Raw genomic sequence first — 17,356 nt, 5'->3', positions numbered from 1 at the left:
TGCTTCCTGTTAAAGGTTAGAGGAAGTTTTTTTGATTTTGTAAAACGTGTGTGTTGTTAGTGACAATTTAGAAATAAAATTGAATAAAAAAAATTGATAAGAATTTAATAAGTTGATGAATGATTTAATAGATTAATACATATATAAATATACATATATTTATTAATAATTTAATAATTAAACAGATGAATAATTAATGCTTTAATAGACTTTAATGATCCACAAGGGAAATGAATTGATCATTGTAGCTTAATATGCATCTGGACAGAAAAAGGAATAAAAGAAGTTCTGTAGTTCACTATGAATCAGTCTGATGGAGGATGAGTTCCTCTGCTTCCTGTTTCCTGCGTGTCTCAGGTTTTTCCGTCCTAGTCTTTGCTGTAGTGATGGATGGGTTGTCCATGATGGAGGGCAACTAATCCAGTGTCCTCGTGTCCCTGTCCCCTACCGATCACATGTCCAGCTTTTCAGATCAGTTTGTTGATGACAAACCAGAGCAAAGAACAGACTGGTAGAGAGAGTTATTCACTGCACACATTCAAAGACCTGAGCTTCCTGAGAAACTAGAGTCTACTCAGGTCCTTCTGGTCCACAGCATCACCGTTGTCCCTCCAGTCCAGCCTGTGGTCCATGTGGACTCCATGTGGACTCCTAGGTCCTTGTAGGGGTCCACTACTTCCACCTCCAGGCTCTGGATGCTGACGGGCTCCACTGGTGCCCTCTTCCTCCTGGGTTGGGGTTACAAAATAAACGAGTTGTTTTTCCCCTCCTGTCCGTCAGAGGGCGCTGCAGGCTTCCTCCTACCTCCTGCTTCCTGCTTCCTGTTTCCTGTTTCCTGCGTGTCTCGTGTTTTTCCGTCCGACGAGCAACAGCGGCAGCAGCACCGTGATAAGCAGCATGTTGTCCACACTGAAGCAACGGGTCGGGGAGGTCCTGGTCCCGGGGGACGAGTTCTCCTTCGAGGCCGAGGACACCATCTCTCTGACGGAGCCCGTGAAGCCGGAGAAGGTGCTCTGTGGTCCGGGTCTGAGGCGGAGCGGATCCCGGCTGCTGGTCTCTAAGAGCGGCGTCCTGAGACACAAACAGCCCAACGTGTTCTGGATCGACTCCCAGCAGAGGAGGGTGAGACTGGAGACATGGAGACACTTCTCAGCGAACTGTCCTCCTGAGATCTGAGCTGTTATCTGCATTTTTAATTTCTCCAAGACCCGAGAGGCATAAAAACTAATATGAGAACAGTTTGGCTTAAAGGCACAGACATAAATAACACAAACTTTTAAATAAAGCACGTACGGAATTTATAAAACACCCTTAGAAAATAAATCCGCACAGAGGAAACATAAATCGAGTTCAGAATCAGAATCATTTTCATTGGCCACGTATGTGAACACATCCAAGGAACTGGACTCCGGTGACTTTGCTCAATGGTACAAGAAAAAGAAAAACCTACAAAAAAAAAAACAAACAGAAAAACTGTTCCACATAAATAGACGCTCAGATGTGCGCGTCTGTGTTTAGTATGTGAACAGTAGTTACTGCTCAGAGTTCTTCAGAGTTCAGCTCGAGGACAGAACCTCTGTAGCGCCGCCCTGTCCTCTGCAGTCTGTCCCTGTCCCTGTCCTCTGCAGTCTGTCCCTGTCCCTGTCCTCTGCAGTCTGTCCCTGTCCCTGTCTCTGTCTCTGTCCCTGTCCCTGTCTCTGTCCCTGTCCTCTGCAGTCTGTCCCTGTCCCTGTCTCTGTCCCTGTCCTCTGCAGTCTGTCCCTGTCCTCTGCAGTCTGTCCCTGTCCCTGTCTCTGTCCCTGTCCTCTGCAGTCTGTCTCTGTCTCTGTCCCTGTCCCTGTCCCTGTCTCTGTCTCTGTCTCTGTCCCTGTCCTCTGCAGTCTGTCCCTGTCTCTGTCCTCTGCAGTCTGTCCCTGTCCCTGTCTCTGTCTCTGTCCGGTGGCTGATCCAAACCGGACCGTGATGGATGCAGGACAGACTGGATTATTGCAGAGTAGAAGATGATCAGGTTGAACTTCCTGAGCTGACCCAGGATGTAGAACCTCTGCTGGGTCTTCGTCCTAACAGAGTCAACGTGGGACGTTCAGTGGGTCTCTTCCTAAAGTCCACTGTCCTCTCCACAGTCTGGGGCGGGTTCAGTCCAGGTGGTCCAGCTGATCCTGGTCCCCGTCCTGGATGAGTCCAGTGACGGTGGTGTCAGCGTAGTGTCTGAGGACTAAGGGTCTATCGTTTTCATGCATTTATATATGTCCCCATATGTGGACACGGGGGTTAGTTCTTACATATCATGATAACGTCACCACTGTGCAACAAATTCTAACTATTCATTTTAATTTATTATAGATGAGACTTTATTTACAGCGACAGTGTGAGATACACAAACATACAATAAATGAAGAAGTTAGACAAGAGAAACTATATAAAAACATAAACATGACATATGATATTAATCATAACAAACTAGGAAAGTAAATAAGTAATAACAAGTAAACACGTTTCAACCAAAAACAAAACAAAACACTGGACTCTGACCAGAAACTAGAAACTAGTCCAGTTAGTTTCTGATGGTTTTACCTTCAGAGTTTCTATTTAAACCTCTTTAAACTTCCTCCAGTCCCTTAGAACTGAAGAACACACTCTAAACTCTACTGGTCCAGATGGTTCTGGATCTAAACCAGGACCTGGAGGACCCAGAACCTTCACAGACAAACTGTAAAAATAAAGATTTTTTTTTAATTCGTCCACTTTCATGTTCTGACATTAGTGTATTGACCCTTTTTGCCACTAGATGGAAGATAAAGCGTCCACTTAGGAGGTGGCAGGGTTTCGGGAGGTTATTTATGAACTCTGTCCCCCGTCTGTCCTCAGTATGTCCCCGCTAAAGGAGAGACCGTCATCGGCATCGTGACTACGAAGTCTGGAGACGTCTTCAAGGTGGATGTGGGAGGAAGTGAGCAGGCGTCTCTGTCCTACCTGGCCTTCGAGGGGGCCACCAAGAGGAACAGACCCAACGTCCAGGTGAGACACCAGGGACAGGAGCTCCACCTCCTCTCTGTCTTAGCCCCTCCCCTCTGTGTGCTACCTGTCCAGGTGTTAGCCCCTCCCCTCTGTGTGCTACCTGTCTAGGTAGGTGACCTGGTGTTTGCTCAGTTCGTGGTGGCCAATAAGGACATGGAGCCGGAGCTGGTGTGTATGGACGGCTCAGGTCGAGCCAATGGGATGGGAGTGTTTGGAGGAGGAGGTCTTCTCTTCACGGTGTCTCTGGGACTCGTCAGAAGGTGATTCACCTCTATGCAGCGCCCCCGCTGGTCATTATAGCACACTGCTCTAGAGCGCTTTAATTATAACGAACTGCTCTGGAGCTCATTAATTATAACTCACTAATCCAGAGCTCATTAATTATAACTCACTAATCTAGAGCTCATTAATTATAACTGACTGGTCTAGAGCTCATTAATTATAACGAACTGCTCTGGAGCTCATTAATTATAACTCACTAATCCAGAGCTCATTAATTATAACTCACTAATCTAGAGCTCATTAATTATAACTCACTAATCTAGAGCTCATTATGGCTCTAGATACTTAAACCTGATGCAAATATTTACCTTTTTTTGTATGTTTGTATTTTGCTCTGTTGTTCCCTGATGCTGTATCACCCAAGTCTCCCGACAGGGATAAATAACGCCCCGTCTTATGTCTTACCCCCCCCCCCCCCCCCCCAGGCTGCTGTCCCCGGTCAGTCCCGTCCGGACCGACCTGGAGCAGCTGTTCCCCTGTGAGCTGGTGGTGGGGATGAACGGTCGTGTTTGGGTGAAGGCGTCCAGCGTCCAGGCCACGCTGCTCGTTTCCAACCTGCTGCAGGCGTCCGACACCATGACGGCCCAACAGAGGCAGCAGCTCTTCAGGAGGGTGCAGCAGGGGGCGCTGTAGGGTCTCCTCATCTGTCAGGACGCTACTAACCGGAGACCGTCTCTGATTGGCTGGTGCTGAAACTGACGTCTAATCAGAACTGTTTTTGTTGAAGATGGACCCTTTTATTACTTTCATGTCAAACTGAACAGTCTTCAACACTCAGAGACACGTGTTGCTCCTCCAGAGTGCAGCGATAGGACGAGTAGGTCAACACTGACCTTCTGAACCACATGCTAATGGAGATGCTAACAGTTAACATGGCAACTCTGCTCTTCACCCATGGGTTTCTGCTCCCAGTGCTAAGTGTTAGCATTCGTTAGCTGATCAATAATGAAATCAGAAGATGAAATAAAACATGTTTTCACTCAATACATATGAACTGGTTGTTTTGGTTTGTTTGGTGAAATAATGTTCACACGAAGTTTGAATAATGGTTTATTGTTTAGTGGTTAACCAGGATACATCCAGGCCTGTAGGTGGCGCCACAGGCTGACTCACCATGAACCATTAATATTTCAGCTTGAGTAGAATGAAACGGGCTTCAGCATAGCTACCAGCTACCACCTAACACCAGCTAGCATCAGCCACCAGCTAGCATCAGCTACCACCTAGCACCAGCTACCATCAGCTATAAGCTAGCACCAGCTACCATCAGCTACAAGCTAACACCAGCTAGCATCAGCTACCACCTAGCACAAGCTAGCATCAGCTATAAGCTAACACCAGCTAGCATCAGCTACCCTCAGCCACCACCTAGCACCAGCTACCATCAGCCACCAGCTACCATCAGCTATAAGCTAGCACCAGCTACCATCAGCTACCAGCTAACACCAGCTAGCATCAGCCACCAGCTAGCATCAGCTACCATCAGCCACCACCTAGCACCAGCTACCATCAGCCACCAGCTACCATCAGCTACCATCAGCCACCAGCTAGCATCAGCTACCACCTAGCACCAGCTAGCATCAGCTATAAGCTAGCACCAGCTATCAGCTAGCATCAGCTAGCATCAGCTAGCGTCAGCTACCAGCTAAAGGTTCATCTCTCTCAGGTTTCATGACTGGATGAACTCAGTTGAAACATTTCTTCATAAAACGACTCAAATCATCCTGAAAGTCGACAAAGAACCAGAACTGTGACGTGAAACTGGTCCAGTGTCGATCATGTTGCTGAGTCCGTGAGTCCTTCACACTAAACGTTTGTGGTAACAGCTGATCAGCGTCTACAGCAGCAGGAATCTGATCCCGTAGCTTCAGCTGTGAGATGTTGGTGGTTTCTTCTCATCAACTGATGCTACAACATCAGGACTTTGACTCGTCCCTAAACATTCATCTGGTTCTTTAGAGGCGGCTGTGGAACCTGGTTCTGAGCTCCTTTTTCATCATATAAACCTGCATCTGGACCTGGTCACCACCGCAGAGCTGAGACTGGACAGCAGGGGGAGCTGTGCTTCTGTATAGTCAAACCAGGGACAGAGACGGAGACAGGGACATTGTCTCCACAGAGTCTTTAAGGCACATTAAAGCTGAGGAAGAATAAAAGACGTCCAACATCAGACAAACTCGCCCTCGTTCATAGGATCAGGTCTTTGGTACCAGTCAATAACCAGTCAGTCAGTCAATAACCACTCAGTCAGTCAGGAACCAGTCAGTCAGTCAATAATCAGTCAGTCAGTCAGGAACCAGTCAGTCAATAACCAGTCAGTCAATAACCAGTCAGTCAGTCAGGAACCAGTCAGTCAGTCAGTCAGGAACCACTCAGTCAGAAACCAGTCAGTCAGTTAGGAACCAGTCAGTGAATAACCAGTCAGTCAGGAACCAGTCAGTCGGGAACCATAAGGTCGGGAACCAGTCAGTCAGGAACCAGTCAGTCAATCAGGAACCAGTCAGTCGGGAACCATAAGGTCGGGAACCAGTCAGTCAAAAACCAGTCAGTCCGGAACCAGTCAGTCGGCAACCATAAGGTCGGGAACCAGTCAGTCAGGAACCAGTCAGTCAGTCGGGAACCAGTCAGTCAGGAACCAGTCAGTCGGGAAAAGGTCAGTCAGGAACCAGTCAGTCAGTCAGAAACCAGTCAGTCAGTCTATGATTGTTTAAAGCGTCTATCAATCACTTCATGACACACACACACACACACACACAGGAGGCTGGTCTGGTTCTGGTTCAGGTTCTGGTTCAGGGGCCTTTGTGAGACTTTATGTAGAACCAGAACATCAGAACCTCCTGTTTATTACCCATAATGCCACAGCAGTGGGGCCCTGATCACGTGACCCCACAGGCAGATTGTCCATCACAATTTCAAAATAAAAGTCTGGTTCACGAAGTGGGACAGCGCCAGCGTCTGATCGGTTCCAATCCCACGAGTCTCAGTCTGTGTTGTGGGCCAGAACCGTCAGGGTTTGCCCACGTCCACTGTGATCCTGGTGAACAGGTCCAGCTTGTCCACGCGCACCACTCGGTAGGACAGGGAGTTGATGCCGTCCTGGTACATGGTCTGTCTGGTGTGGGCGATCCGGTCGAACCTGGAACAGGAAACAACACAAACTGGGGTCAGTCACAACCGGGGGAGGAGGGGGGTGGGAGGGTGGGGGCGATCTGGACCGAGGGATCACCTCTGAGGGTTCGGCTCGTTCTCCTTGTCCCGGGCATGTCGTATCATCCGGCACTTCCCCACCTCGCCACTGGGTCTGGAGATGGACATTCCTTTAGACGCCAGCCTGGAACAGAACCACACAACCAGTCAGGACCAGACCCTGACCCCCATCTAAGACTCAGGACCAGACCCTGACCCCCATCCACCACTCAGGACCAGACCCTGACCCCCATCCACCACTCAGAACCAGCCCCTGACCCCCATCCACCACTCAGGACCAGACCCTGACCCCCATCTAAGACTCAGGACCAGACCCTGACCCCCATCCACCACTCAGGACCAGCCCCTGACCCCCATCCACCACTCAGGCCAGCCCGACCCCAGACTCAGACCAACCTGACCCATCACCACTCAGGACCAGACCTGCCCCCATCCACCACTCAGGACCTGACCCTGACCCCCATCTAAGACTCAGGACCAGACCCTGACCCCCATCCACCACTCAGGACCAGACCCTGACCCCCATCCACCACTCAGGACCTGACCCTGACCCCCATCTAAGACTCAGGACCAGACCCTGACCCCCATCCACCACTCAGGACCAGACCCTGACCCCCATCCACCACTCAGGACCTGACCCTGACCCCCATCTAACACTCAGGACCAGACCCATGACCACCCATCCACCACTCAGGACCTGACCGCAACCACCTGACCCCATCCACCAAACCGACCTGACCATCTAAACCAGACCTGACCCCATCCACCACTCAGAACCAGACCCTGACCCCCATCTAACACTCAGGACCTGACCCTGACCCCGACCCCCATCAAGTTCATTAGATCAGTTGATCAGACTGGTTCATGACTGTTGATACTAGTTGATGGAAGTTGGTGGAAGTGGATGGAAGTTGGTGGAGGATAAAAGCTTGACTGTGACTGGCCAATGCGTTGTCGTGTAGGTGTGTACTTGTTGTGTGTAGCGATGTATGTACCTGTTGTAGATGTCGTCATCCTCCCCCCCCCAGCCCCAGTAGTTGTTGGGGAAGCCGTTGATCTTCAGGTACTGCTCTTTGCTCAGGGAAGACACGCCTCCGAAGTACTGGTTATAGGGCAGCCTGCAGGTCACATGACATACACATTCACACTGGAGCGCTTAGCATAGAATAGCTTAGCAGGCTAATTTACACTGACCATATACTGCATGACAGCAACATGCTAACTCACAATGGTAATGATGTGACAAGATTAGCGGCAGTTCCTCCTGATGGAGAAACCAAGCTGAGGACGTATTAAACTCTGTTCCCAAGAAGCACACGATGATTTTTTATGTGCTACTGTTCCACCTGTTAGGGTTACGGTTATCAATAAGGCAGCTCGTTAGGGCATTAATGAGGCAGCTCGTTAGGGTTACGGTTATTAATGAGGCAGCTCGTTAGGGTATTAATGAGGCAGCTCGTTAGGGTTACGGTTATTAGCAAGGCAGCTCGTTAGGGTATTAATGAGGCAGCTCGTTAGGGTTAGGGTTATTAATAAGGCAGCTCGTTAGGGCTATTAATAAGGCAGCTCGTTAGGGTATTAATAAGGCAGCTCGTTAGGGTTACGGTTATTAGCAAGGCAGCTCGTTAGGGCATTAATGAGGCAGCTCGTTAGGGTTACGGTTATTAGCAAGGCAGCTCGTTAGGGTATTAATGAGGCAGCTCGTTAGCGTTAGGGTTATTAATAAGGCAGCTCGTTAGGGTTATTAATAAGGCAGCTCGTTAGGGTATTAATAAGGCAGCTTGTTAGGGTTACGGTTATTAGCAAGGCAGCTCGTTAGGGTATTAATGAGGGAGCTCGTTAGGGTTAGGGTTATTAATAAGGCAGCTCGTTAGGGTTATTAATAAGGCAGCTCGTTAGGGTATTAATAAGGCAGCTCGTTAGGGTTACGGTTATTAGCAAGGCAGCTCGTTAGGGTATTAATAAGGCAGCTCGTTAGGGTATTAATAAGGCAGCTCGTTAGGGTTACGGTTATTAGCAAGGCAGCTCGTTAGGGTATTAATGAGGCAGCTCGTTAGGGTTAGGGTTATTAATAAGGCAGCTCGTTAGGGTTATTAATAAGGCAGCTCGTTAGGGTATTAATAAGGCAGCTCGTTAGGGTTACGGTTATCAGCAAGGCAGCTCGTTAGGGTATTAATAAGGCAGCTCATTAGGGTAATAACAAGACAGCTCGTTAGGATTAGGGTATTAATAAAGCAGCTCGTTAGGGTATTAACAAGACAGCTTGCCCAGCAAACAGCTCTTTGGATCCTCTCCATCATGGGTCATTAAGGAGCTCTGGCCAATATTAGGCCCTTACATTTCATCAGGTGTGTTTGTCATTGTCCTGTTTCAAACCTGCTGTAGTAAAACTCCTTTTAAAGAAGCTTGGATTAAACGCTGACTCACTGTGAAACTACAGAATGGTCTCAAACCTTTTCTTTTTGTCAAAGGTGTTTGAAAGGTGGTCTCAAACCAGCTTGTCCAGTATTCAAAGGTGGTCGATGATTTATTGTTAAATGTGGATTCTATAGAGCTTTGGTTTTATTGTTGTTGGACCAGTTCGGCTTTCGATACAGGAGATTACGACAAACTATCTGACAGACTTGAACACTTTGTCAGCATCTCTGGCCAGATGCCAAGTCTTATTCGTCAGACAGATCTCAGTACATTTTGTTTCATAATGTTCTGTCTGAGTCTTGTGCATTTAGGCTTGTGGTTTCACAAGAGTCTGTCCCAGAAACTGTATCATCTGTTTGATGATTTTGCTCTGCGTCAAGCAGGTGACAAAGATTTCCTTTTTTTCATCTTAGAATATTGCAAAGATCCAATTGATCCTGTCGTCAAAATATGCTGAGGTCCTTATTCACTCCTTGTAATCTCTCAGCCTGATTACTGCCCTTTTGCCAGGATTGCCAAAAAAGAGCCCATCACCCCGGAGTTGGCCTCTCTTCACTGGTGCCTTGTCAGGTTAGGGCTCTATTTAAGGTGCTTCTGTTAACCTTTAAAATTATTTTTAAAAAAAACATTTTTATTGGTATTCGAACCTTCTATGTCTGACCCTCGGTCTGTTAGAAAAGAAAAAGTTGGTGAGCACGACTGGAACAGTCAACATTAGGCAGCAGGTCTGTTATAGGAAGGAGGCTTTCAAAGCAAAGTTAAAGAGACACTTGTTTACTGCTTCTTATGAGACTTGGCCTGTGTTTTAGTTGTAGAGACTGTTTTTTAGTCTGTTTTATGTCTGTTGGCTGAATTGAATTGAAAGCACTTTAGAAATAAAATTCTTCTTCTTCTTCTTCTTATTATTATTATTATTATTATTAATCCTTGGATTCCGATAAACTTCTTCCTGAATTAAACTTAACTCAACATGTAACGGATGAGTTTTCTGTCCTGGATCAGTCTCAGTAGCTGGACTGTTAAACGCCAGGTTCACCTGTCACTGAACAGGAGTCTGTACATGTGCTATTTATACAGCTAGCTAATGCTATTTGGTGAGCGCAGACATACGACTACAAGTTAGCTAATGAGCTAATATGTGATTAGCTGGAGAACCAAACCTACAAAAGACAAAAATGTATTAATTGTTGCTATTGGGTTAGTTGTTGTTTACTTCTTCTACTTCCTTCTTCACTTTAAAAATGGAACTAGTTTTATATATGTGTGTATATATATGTGTGTATATACAGTGGGGGAAATAAGTATTTGATCCCCTGCTGAATTTGTAAGTTTGCCCACTTCCATAGAAATGATCAGACTCTGGTTTTTATGGTTGTTTACTGGTTATGGGTATAGACAGAATATCAATCGAAAATGCATAAAAAACACACAATCTAAAAGTGATAAATTGTTATGTATTTTATTAAGGGAAATAAGTATTTGATCCCAAGCACAACACAAGTCAGTACTTTGTAGAGAAACCTTTGTTGGCAAGCACAGCGATGAGACGTTTCTTGTAGTTGGTCACCAGGTTTGCACACAGCGCAGGAGGGATTTTGGCCCATTCATCTTTACAGACAGTCTCTAAATCCTTCAAGTTTCTTGGCTGCCTCTTGGAAACTCGGAGCTTCAGCTCCCTCCACAGGTTTTCGATCGGGTTAAGGTCTGGAGACTGACTAGGCCACTCCATGACCTTAATATGCTTCTTCTTGAGCCACTCCTTTGTTGTCCTGGCAGTATGTTTTGGGTCATTGTCATGTTGGAAAACCCACCCACGAGGCATCTTCAGTGTTCTTGCTGAGGAAAGAAGGTTTTTGTCCAAGATGTTACAGTACATGGCTGCATTCATTGGCCCCATAATGCGGTGAAGTTGCCCTGTACCCTTTGCTGAAAAACAGCCCCAAAACATGATGTTTCCACCTCCATGCTTAACCGTGGGTATGGTGTTCTTTGGGTCATACTCACGTTTTTTCATCCTCCAAACACGGCAGGTCGAGTTAATGCCAAATAGCTCAACTTTGGTTTCGTCAGACCACAGCACTTTCTCCCAAGCCTTCTGAGTCATTTAGATGTTCACTGGCAAACTTAAGGCGGGCCTGTACATGTGCCTTCTTGAGCAGGGGGACCTTGCGGGCACTGCAAGAGTTCAATCCATAACGGCGCAGTGTGTTGCCAACTGTTTTCTTGGTGACGGAGGTCCCAACTGCTTCCAGATCATTAACAAGCTCCTGCCGTGTTGTTTTAGGCTGCTCCCTCACCTTTCTCATCATCATCCTCACTCCATGAGGCGAGATTTTGCGGGGAGCTCCAGACCGAGGACAGTTGATGGTCCTTTTATGGGTCTTCCACTTGCGAATAATGGCACCAATAGTTGTCACCTTCTCACCAAGCCTTTTGCTGATGGTTTTGTAACCTATACCAGCCTTGTGCAGGTCTACAATCTTGTCCCTGACATCTTTTGACAGCTCTTTGGTCTTGCCCATGGTGCTGTAGAAGTTGGAATGTAAGAAACTGATTCTTAGAGCAGGTGTGCTTTATATACATGACGAGTTAAGATCAGGAGTATTGGTAATTAGTTGACTGAGCATAGCTGTGTGCCACATGCGCACCAGCCAATCTGTAGGAGCCTGAATTCTAAGTGAATTGTTGGGGATCAAATACTTATTTCCCTTAATAAAATACATAACAATTTATAACTTTTAGATTGTGTGTTTTTTATGCATTTTCGATTGATATTCTGTCTATACCCATAACCAGTAAACAACCATAAAAACCAGAGTCTGATCATTTCTATGGAAGTGGGCAAACTTACAAATTCAGCAGGGGATCAAATACTTATTTCCCCCACTGTATGTGTGTGTGTGTGTGTGTCATGTATGTACAAACTGTACCCTAAGTCATATTAGTTGCTGCTACAGTGTTAAAAGCTGTATCCGTCGTTTTTACTGACATTAAGACCTTCAGGTTGTTGCTGTAGAAGTTGTGCGTGGCGGCAGATGTGAGGACATGTTGCAATAACAGGTAATAAGGAAGGTGAATATTTGTGGCTCGTCATCAAACCGCTTCACCTGTGGGGCGTTGGGAGTCGTGTCCTAGAGGAGGAATTATGTTCCTTCTTAAGAACTGAGCGTGACTCTGACAGGAAACAGGAAACAGGAAGTATGTGCAGATGGTGGAGGTTTAGCCACACCCACCCCTCCCCCCAACCCAACAGCTCTTTCTGCAGAACAGTGACTCAGCACTAACCGCCCCCCCCCCCTCCCGCGCCGACACGCAGCAGCTGACTGGCCACTTCATTATTACACCTGTGCTTTAGTTTCATGTGGTTTCATGAAGGTGTCCCACCAGAGGTTAACATGTGTATGGTTGTCAACACATCCATAGACAATTATTTGCTAATATTCTCATACTAATTCTAATAAAGCTTAGCAATGTTTACCATAAACTACATCTCCCATAATGCACGTTAATTTCATGACCCGCATCCTGTTGATTTGAAATATCAATAATTAACTCCATAAAGTCTCATAATGTAAAGTGGAGGCAGAATGTTGTTGGTTCGCGGCACAAACCGCTTTGGTTGGACTAAAGGACCAAACGCGACTAATATTGTTTTGAAAGGAGACGCACCTTTTTGTTATTCTTATATCCATTATTCTTATTATTGTGGAGGTGAATATTTTATTTGTTTTATTGTGGGAGGTTGTTTCAGTCTGTTCATACTCAGTATTTCTGGTGAAAGGATCATCAGCTCTGTGTTGTGTTGTGTTGTAGATCCAGCCCAGATTCAGATTCAGATTCAGAGGACGGGTCCTCACCTGAAGCCGAACTTGTCCATGGAGACCGACAGGTGTCGTGGTTGGCTGAAGCACTTGTAGGTGTTGCGGTCGTCCATGGGGATGAGGTCCACGTCGCTGAAGACGAAGCAGTCGTAGTCGTACTCCTTCAGAGCCTCCACGTAGCCGATATTCAGCAGCTTGGCTCGGTTAAAGGTGACATCTCCGTCCTGGAGACATACACCTGGACGTCATCTTAAATTCAACTAGATGTTGACCTACTACATCTGAAACACTTCCTCACATTGTTCCTGGTTGTCAGGTTTAGTTTTTTTTAGACCGATAGAAAAACTCAATGAAGGCTGTAGCGAGGTCCTGAACTCATGAACTCACTTCATGACAGACGCGATAAGATAAGGACAAGGACAAAGACAACAAGAATAAGACAGCACATGACGAGAAGACTGTCTCTATGCGGAAGTAGGTCCGGGGCTGGTTCAGGTTTTATCTCATACCAGTGCCAAACCGGTACTTTTGAAACAGTGCCAGTGCTCTGCATTTCTTTACTCACTCACTGTACGAAAGGTCAAACCATAATAAAGTCTATTGTGTTCTACTTTTCCTGAGTAAATATCCCACGTTTTATGAGTTCAGCTGAATGAATGACTGACTCAGGTTTCTAGGAAACAGGTGTGAGATGAAGGTCACGTTTGCTAAGGGAGCTACCTGAGCTACCTGAGATAACTGAGCTAACTGAGCTACCTGAGCTAACCAGTGTTTCTATGCCGCTGGAGCCAGACAGGTGAGTTCAGGTGGGAACCCTGAGATCAGCTGTTCTCTGGGACATTCCTTTATATCATTCCTGCCCTGGAGGTTAGTGAGAGACTGGAAGAGCAGCAGAGGAAGAAAAGCCTGTTTTACCATGAGAAACTCAGAAAGCACCCGCTGCTAATGGTCGAGACCAAGCAGGAGGCAGGGCCAGCGTCTCCAGAGACCACAGCCACTGGTCAAGATGCCTGACATGCAGAGGGAATGGGTGTGGGGACTAAAAGGAGGAGGAGGAGGAGGAGGAAGAGGAGGAAGAAGAGCAGGAGGAGAAGGAGGAGGAGGAAAAGGAAGACAGACAAGAGAGAAGAAGAAAAACTGTGAGTCACAAACAAAGCTGAGAAGCAAAGTTAGAAAAAAAACATCACATTTCATCAAAGTCTGTTAATGAGTCTGTTAACGAGTCTGTTAACGAGTCTGTTAACGAGTCTGTTAACGAGTGGACAGGTAGGACAGGTAGGACAGGCAGATGTGGAGCGGTTAAGACCTTCAGATGTTCATGTTGATCAGGTTCATCTCTCTGACTGAGAGACGGTGACAAACTGAACCAACAGGTATGTAACTGTATAACCACGTATGCAGATAAACTTGTTCAGGTGTGAACTGTTCCCTAGTCTCTGAAAGTTAATAATGCAACACAAACACATTCAGAAACAACAACCAGTGTTTGGGCTGGAGTCATGTTTCTCCGTGTGACTTACAGCTTCTCTAGAGACTAGTTCATACAGTGGCCTCAGATAAAAAGTCTCCTCCACCTGGATGAAACTGAGCTCATAGTCCAGAGCGATTATCTTCAACTAGTTCTTTAAGACCAACTGATGCAATAAGGAGCTTCTCATTTCCTCCACATCCCGTGGTGGAGAAGGATTAAATCAAACATGTAGAAACTACTTTATTCCAGACTGGAAGGACAGTGGAGAACCATGTTCTACCAGGAAGAAATAAATCCTGACTGATGGAGAAACGTTTGGAAGAAAAGCAGCAGTAGAACTCAGGGCTGTGTTTAATAGTGGAAGGAAGAACATTTCACACCATGGACAATGTGAAGGGAACTCAAGGGACTGAACAGAAAACCACTGATCAGGGAGGACAACCGGGAAAAAAGGCTCCAGTCTGACAGGGAGCAGCACAAAGACTCTGGAGACATGGGGGGAGGTCATGAGGTCTGAGGAGTCCAGACCTGAACCTGGTCCATCAGGGAACATGAAAGGCAGACGAACCCCCCATCGTACCTAGTGCGTCCTGTAGAGAAGGTGTAACTTTTACCCCGTCAGCCCCAGACCCACCTGGTTGATGACATAGACCCCGTAGTCCAGCTGCTGCCTCTGCAGGATGGGGTGCAGGTAATGGAGCCAGAACTTCAGGTGCTCGTCCCGTTTGCGGAAGGGGATGATGATGGCGACTTTCTGCAGCGCCTCGCAGTCTCTGGGCCTGAAGCGTCCACCACGCTCCACGTTGGGGTTGTCTCTGCGGACCTGGTCCAGGCTCACGGGGGTGTTGAACTCCACCCGCAGAGGACCCACTGAAAACGGACAACAAAGTCATTAGTCACTGAGGGGGTTCTGAAGGGTTCTGGGTCACAGCTGAGGAAACAAAACCTTCACCATAACAAACAGGAAGAACTGAGTGTGTGTGGGGGGACCACTAATCAGTCCAGGGCCCAGCTGATCGACCAGGACCAGGACCAGGACCAGGACCCTGTGGTTCTTCTGGTACTCACCGAGCAGCGGGGATGTCTCGGGACATTTCTCCAGCTTCTTGACCGGATTCGGTTCCGTCTCCTGCGGAAGTCTGGGCTCCTCTTCCGGCCCCGGGGGCTCAGTTGGGGAGGCGATGCCGGGTCTCGTGACCCGGTTCGACTGTGTATCGTTCCTCTGGGTCTTGTGGTTGTGGACGAAGGCGAACCGGAGGTCCAGGGAGCGGACGTAGAAGACGACGGTGACGGAGATGTGGAGGAAACACAGCAGCACCACCAGCTTGCAGGTCCGCTGGAGGAGGCTGAAGTTCCCGGAGGAGTCTGCGGGCATCCTGGGTGGCTGCGGGGGGGGGCGGCTTCCGAAAACCCCGGAGACGTGGCGGGGAGGGCGAGAGAAGAAGTCAGAGAGTCCTCCGTCCCCCGGACTGTTAACTGCTTCCAGGGTCCATGTCCCGCAACGTTTCGATCCTTTCACGCAGAGGTCGGGTCGGTCCGGACCGAGGGAGGCCGTCGGGAGGAGTCGGGGTCAGTCGGCGGCTAACGGAATTAGCTGCGCTTTTATCTTCCAGCTTTAAAGAAGTTCTACAAAGTTGTCAGGAAGTCAGCGTCTGGAACCCGCCTCTGGTCCCGTAGCTCCAGGCGGTTCTCGGGAGGTGAACAGGAGTTTGTAGCGTTGAACGCGGGGCTCGGAAGGTCTGGTCAGATCCGGAGGAGGAGGAAAGTTTTATGTCGACGCTTCCAACTGTCAACGGAAACACACGCACACCACTTCCGGTGGACGTTTCAAAATAAAGCTGATGTCACGTCACTGGTGCTGAACTACACCTGTACTGGATCATCTGGACTATACCGGATATATATATCTATATATATCTATATCCTCTATATATGGCTCCAGCGGCATAGAAACACTGGTTAGCTCAGTTAACTCTATCTATCTATCTATCTATCTATCTATCTATCTATCTATCTATCTATCTATGTATAGATAGATAGATAGATCTATATCTTTATCTATATCTATATATAGATATCTATCTATAGATATATCTATATCTATAGATAGATATAGATATATCTATCTATCTATCTATCTATCTATCTATCTATCAGATAGATACATAGATAGATAGATAGATATATCTATATCTATATCTTTATCTATATCTATAGATAGATATCTATCTATAGATATATCTATATCTATAGATAGATATATCTATATCTATCTATCTATCTATCTATCTATCTATCTATCTATCTATCTATCTATCTATCTATCAGATAGTATAGATCTATCTATCTGATAGATAGATAGATAGATAGATAGATAGATAGATAGATAGATAGATAGATAGATAGATAGATAGATAGATAGATAGATAGATAGATCTCCGATCTCTAAACTCAGGTGAACTCAGATAAAATAAATAAAAGCTGAGATTTTTTGGCATCATTTTGTGGCATGTGATCAGATTGAACCAGGAAGAAGGCGCCACCTGCTGGTCATGGTTTGGCATCTTCATTCGTCAACATTTATTTATTCTGCATTTATTCTTTCATCTATTTTCCTCTCGATGATTTGTTCATTCATTGTTATTATTATAAGTTATTGTTGTTTCTTTTTATTTCTTACACATTATATGTTGAATCAATGTCAAACTTTTTTCTGCTGTTTTTCAACAAAGATATAAATCTTCTGTCTCTTTGAGTCCGTAGCATGAGAAACTCCAGAGTCTAGCCAACATCCCATTAAGTGTAATATATCAGCATATATCATCTTTTCTAAAATGAAGGTTAGACAATCAATCTTTATTTCAGAATTGAATTGGTCCATATGAGAAAAACATACTACAAATAATAAAATATGACAGGAGACAAACAGCAACAGGATAAAAAATAATAAATAAACTAATAAAAAGAATAAAAACATCAGTGTCTAAAAGACACACAAACACTGCCTCCAAAGACTGGAAAAGTACATGGTACTGCTCAAGGTTTTAGTGTCCTTACATATCAGAGAGGAGCTCCTCTGGGATTACAAGTTCATTTTAAGGTCCAGTTAGAGTCCATGCATTGATGAGTGTTTCCATTT

The 17,356-nt window shown here is 46.3% G+C and overlaps 2 protein-coding genes across 2 annotated transcripts; one reads left to right on the top strand and one right to left on the bottom strand.

The window, feature by feature from the left end:
- The first annotated feature begins 842 nt into the window (after positions 1–842).
- exosc3 (exosome component 3) lies at positions 843–4,288 on the top strand. Its single transcript, XM_047584909.1, has 4 exons — positions 843–1,122; positions 2,869–3,018; positions 3,127–3,278; positions 3,726–4,288. The coding sequence occupies exons 1-4, from the start codon at positions 898–900 to the stop codon at positions 3,931–3,933; spliced, it is 735 nt and encodes a 244-aa protein (XP_047440865.1). The 5' UTR covers positions 843–897; the 3' UTR covers positions 3,934–4,288.
- A 49-nt stretch (positions 4,289–4,337) lies between these two features.
- Positions 4,338–16,027, bottom strand: b4galt1l (DP-Gal:betaGlcNAc beta 1,4- galactosyltransferase, polypeptide 1, like). Its single transcript, XM_047584908.1, has 6 exons — positions 15,286–16,027; positions 14,852–15,087; positions 12,783–12,970; positions 7,503–7,625; positions 6,527–6,631; positions 4,338–6,436 (listed from the first exon to the last, which is right to left on the bottom strand). Exons 1-6 carry the CDS (start codon positions 15,590–15,592, stop codon positions 6,307–6,309), a joined length of 1,089 nt encoding a protein of 362 aa, XP_047440864.1. The 5' UTR covers positions 15,593–16,027; the 3' UTR covers positions 4,338–6,306.
- Positions 16,028–17,356: the final 1,329 nt, after the last annotated feature.

The sequence above is a fragment of the Mugil cephalus genome, chromosome 5 (assembly GCF_022458985.1).
Source record: "Mugil cephalus isolate CIBA_MC_2020 chromosome 5, CIBA_Mcephalus_1.1, whole genome shotgun sequence".
In the NCBI taxonomy this organism is placed as follows: Eukaryota; Metazoa; Chordata; class Actinopteri; order Mugiliformes; family Mugilidae; genus Mugil; species Mugil cephalus.
This window is presented reverse-complemented; position numbering and strand designations above follow the sequence as displayed.

Excerpts from the sequence above, each read along its gene's own strand:
- exosc3 (XM_047584909.1), top strand. The coding sequence starts at position 898 with ATGTTGTCCACACTGAAGCAACGGGTCGGGGAGGTCCTGGTCCCGGGG. Across the intron at positions 3,019-3,126 it reads GGAACAGACCCAACGTCCAG|GTAGGTGACCTGGTGTTTGC; the intron begins GTGAGACACCAG and ends CTACCTGTCTAG. Across the intron at positions 3,279-3,725 it reads TCTCTGGGACTCGTCAGAAG|GCTGCTGTCCCCGGTCAGTC; the intron begins GTGATTCACCTC and ends CCCCCCCCCCAG.
- b4galt1l (XM_047584908.1), bottom strand. The coding sequence starts at position 15,592 with ATGCCCGCAGACTCCTCCGGGAACTTCAGCCTCCTCCAGCGGACCTGC. Across the intron at positions 12,971-14,851 it reads GGGTCTATGTCATCAACCAG|GACGGAGATGTCACCTTTAA; the intron begins GTGGGTCTGGGG and ends GTATGTCTCCAG. Across the intron at positions 6,437-6,526 it reads AACGAGCCGAACCCTCAGAG|GTTCGACCGGATCGCCCACA; the intron begins GTGATCCCTCGG and ends TTCCTGTTCCAG.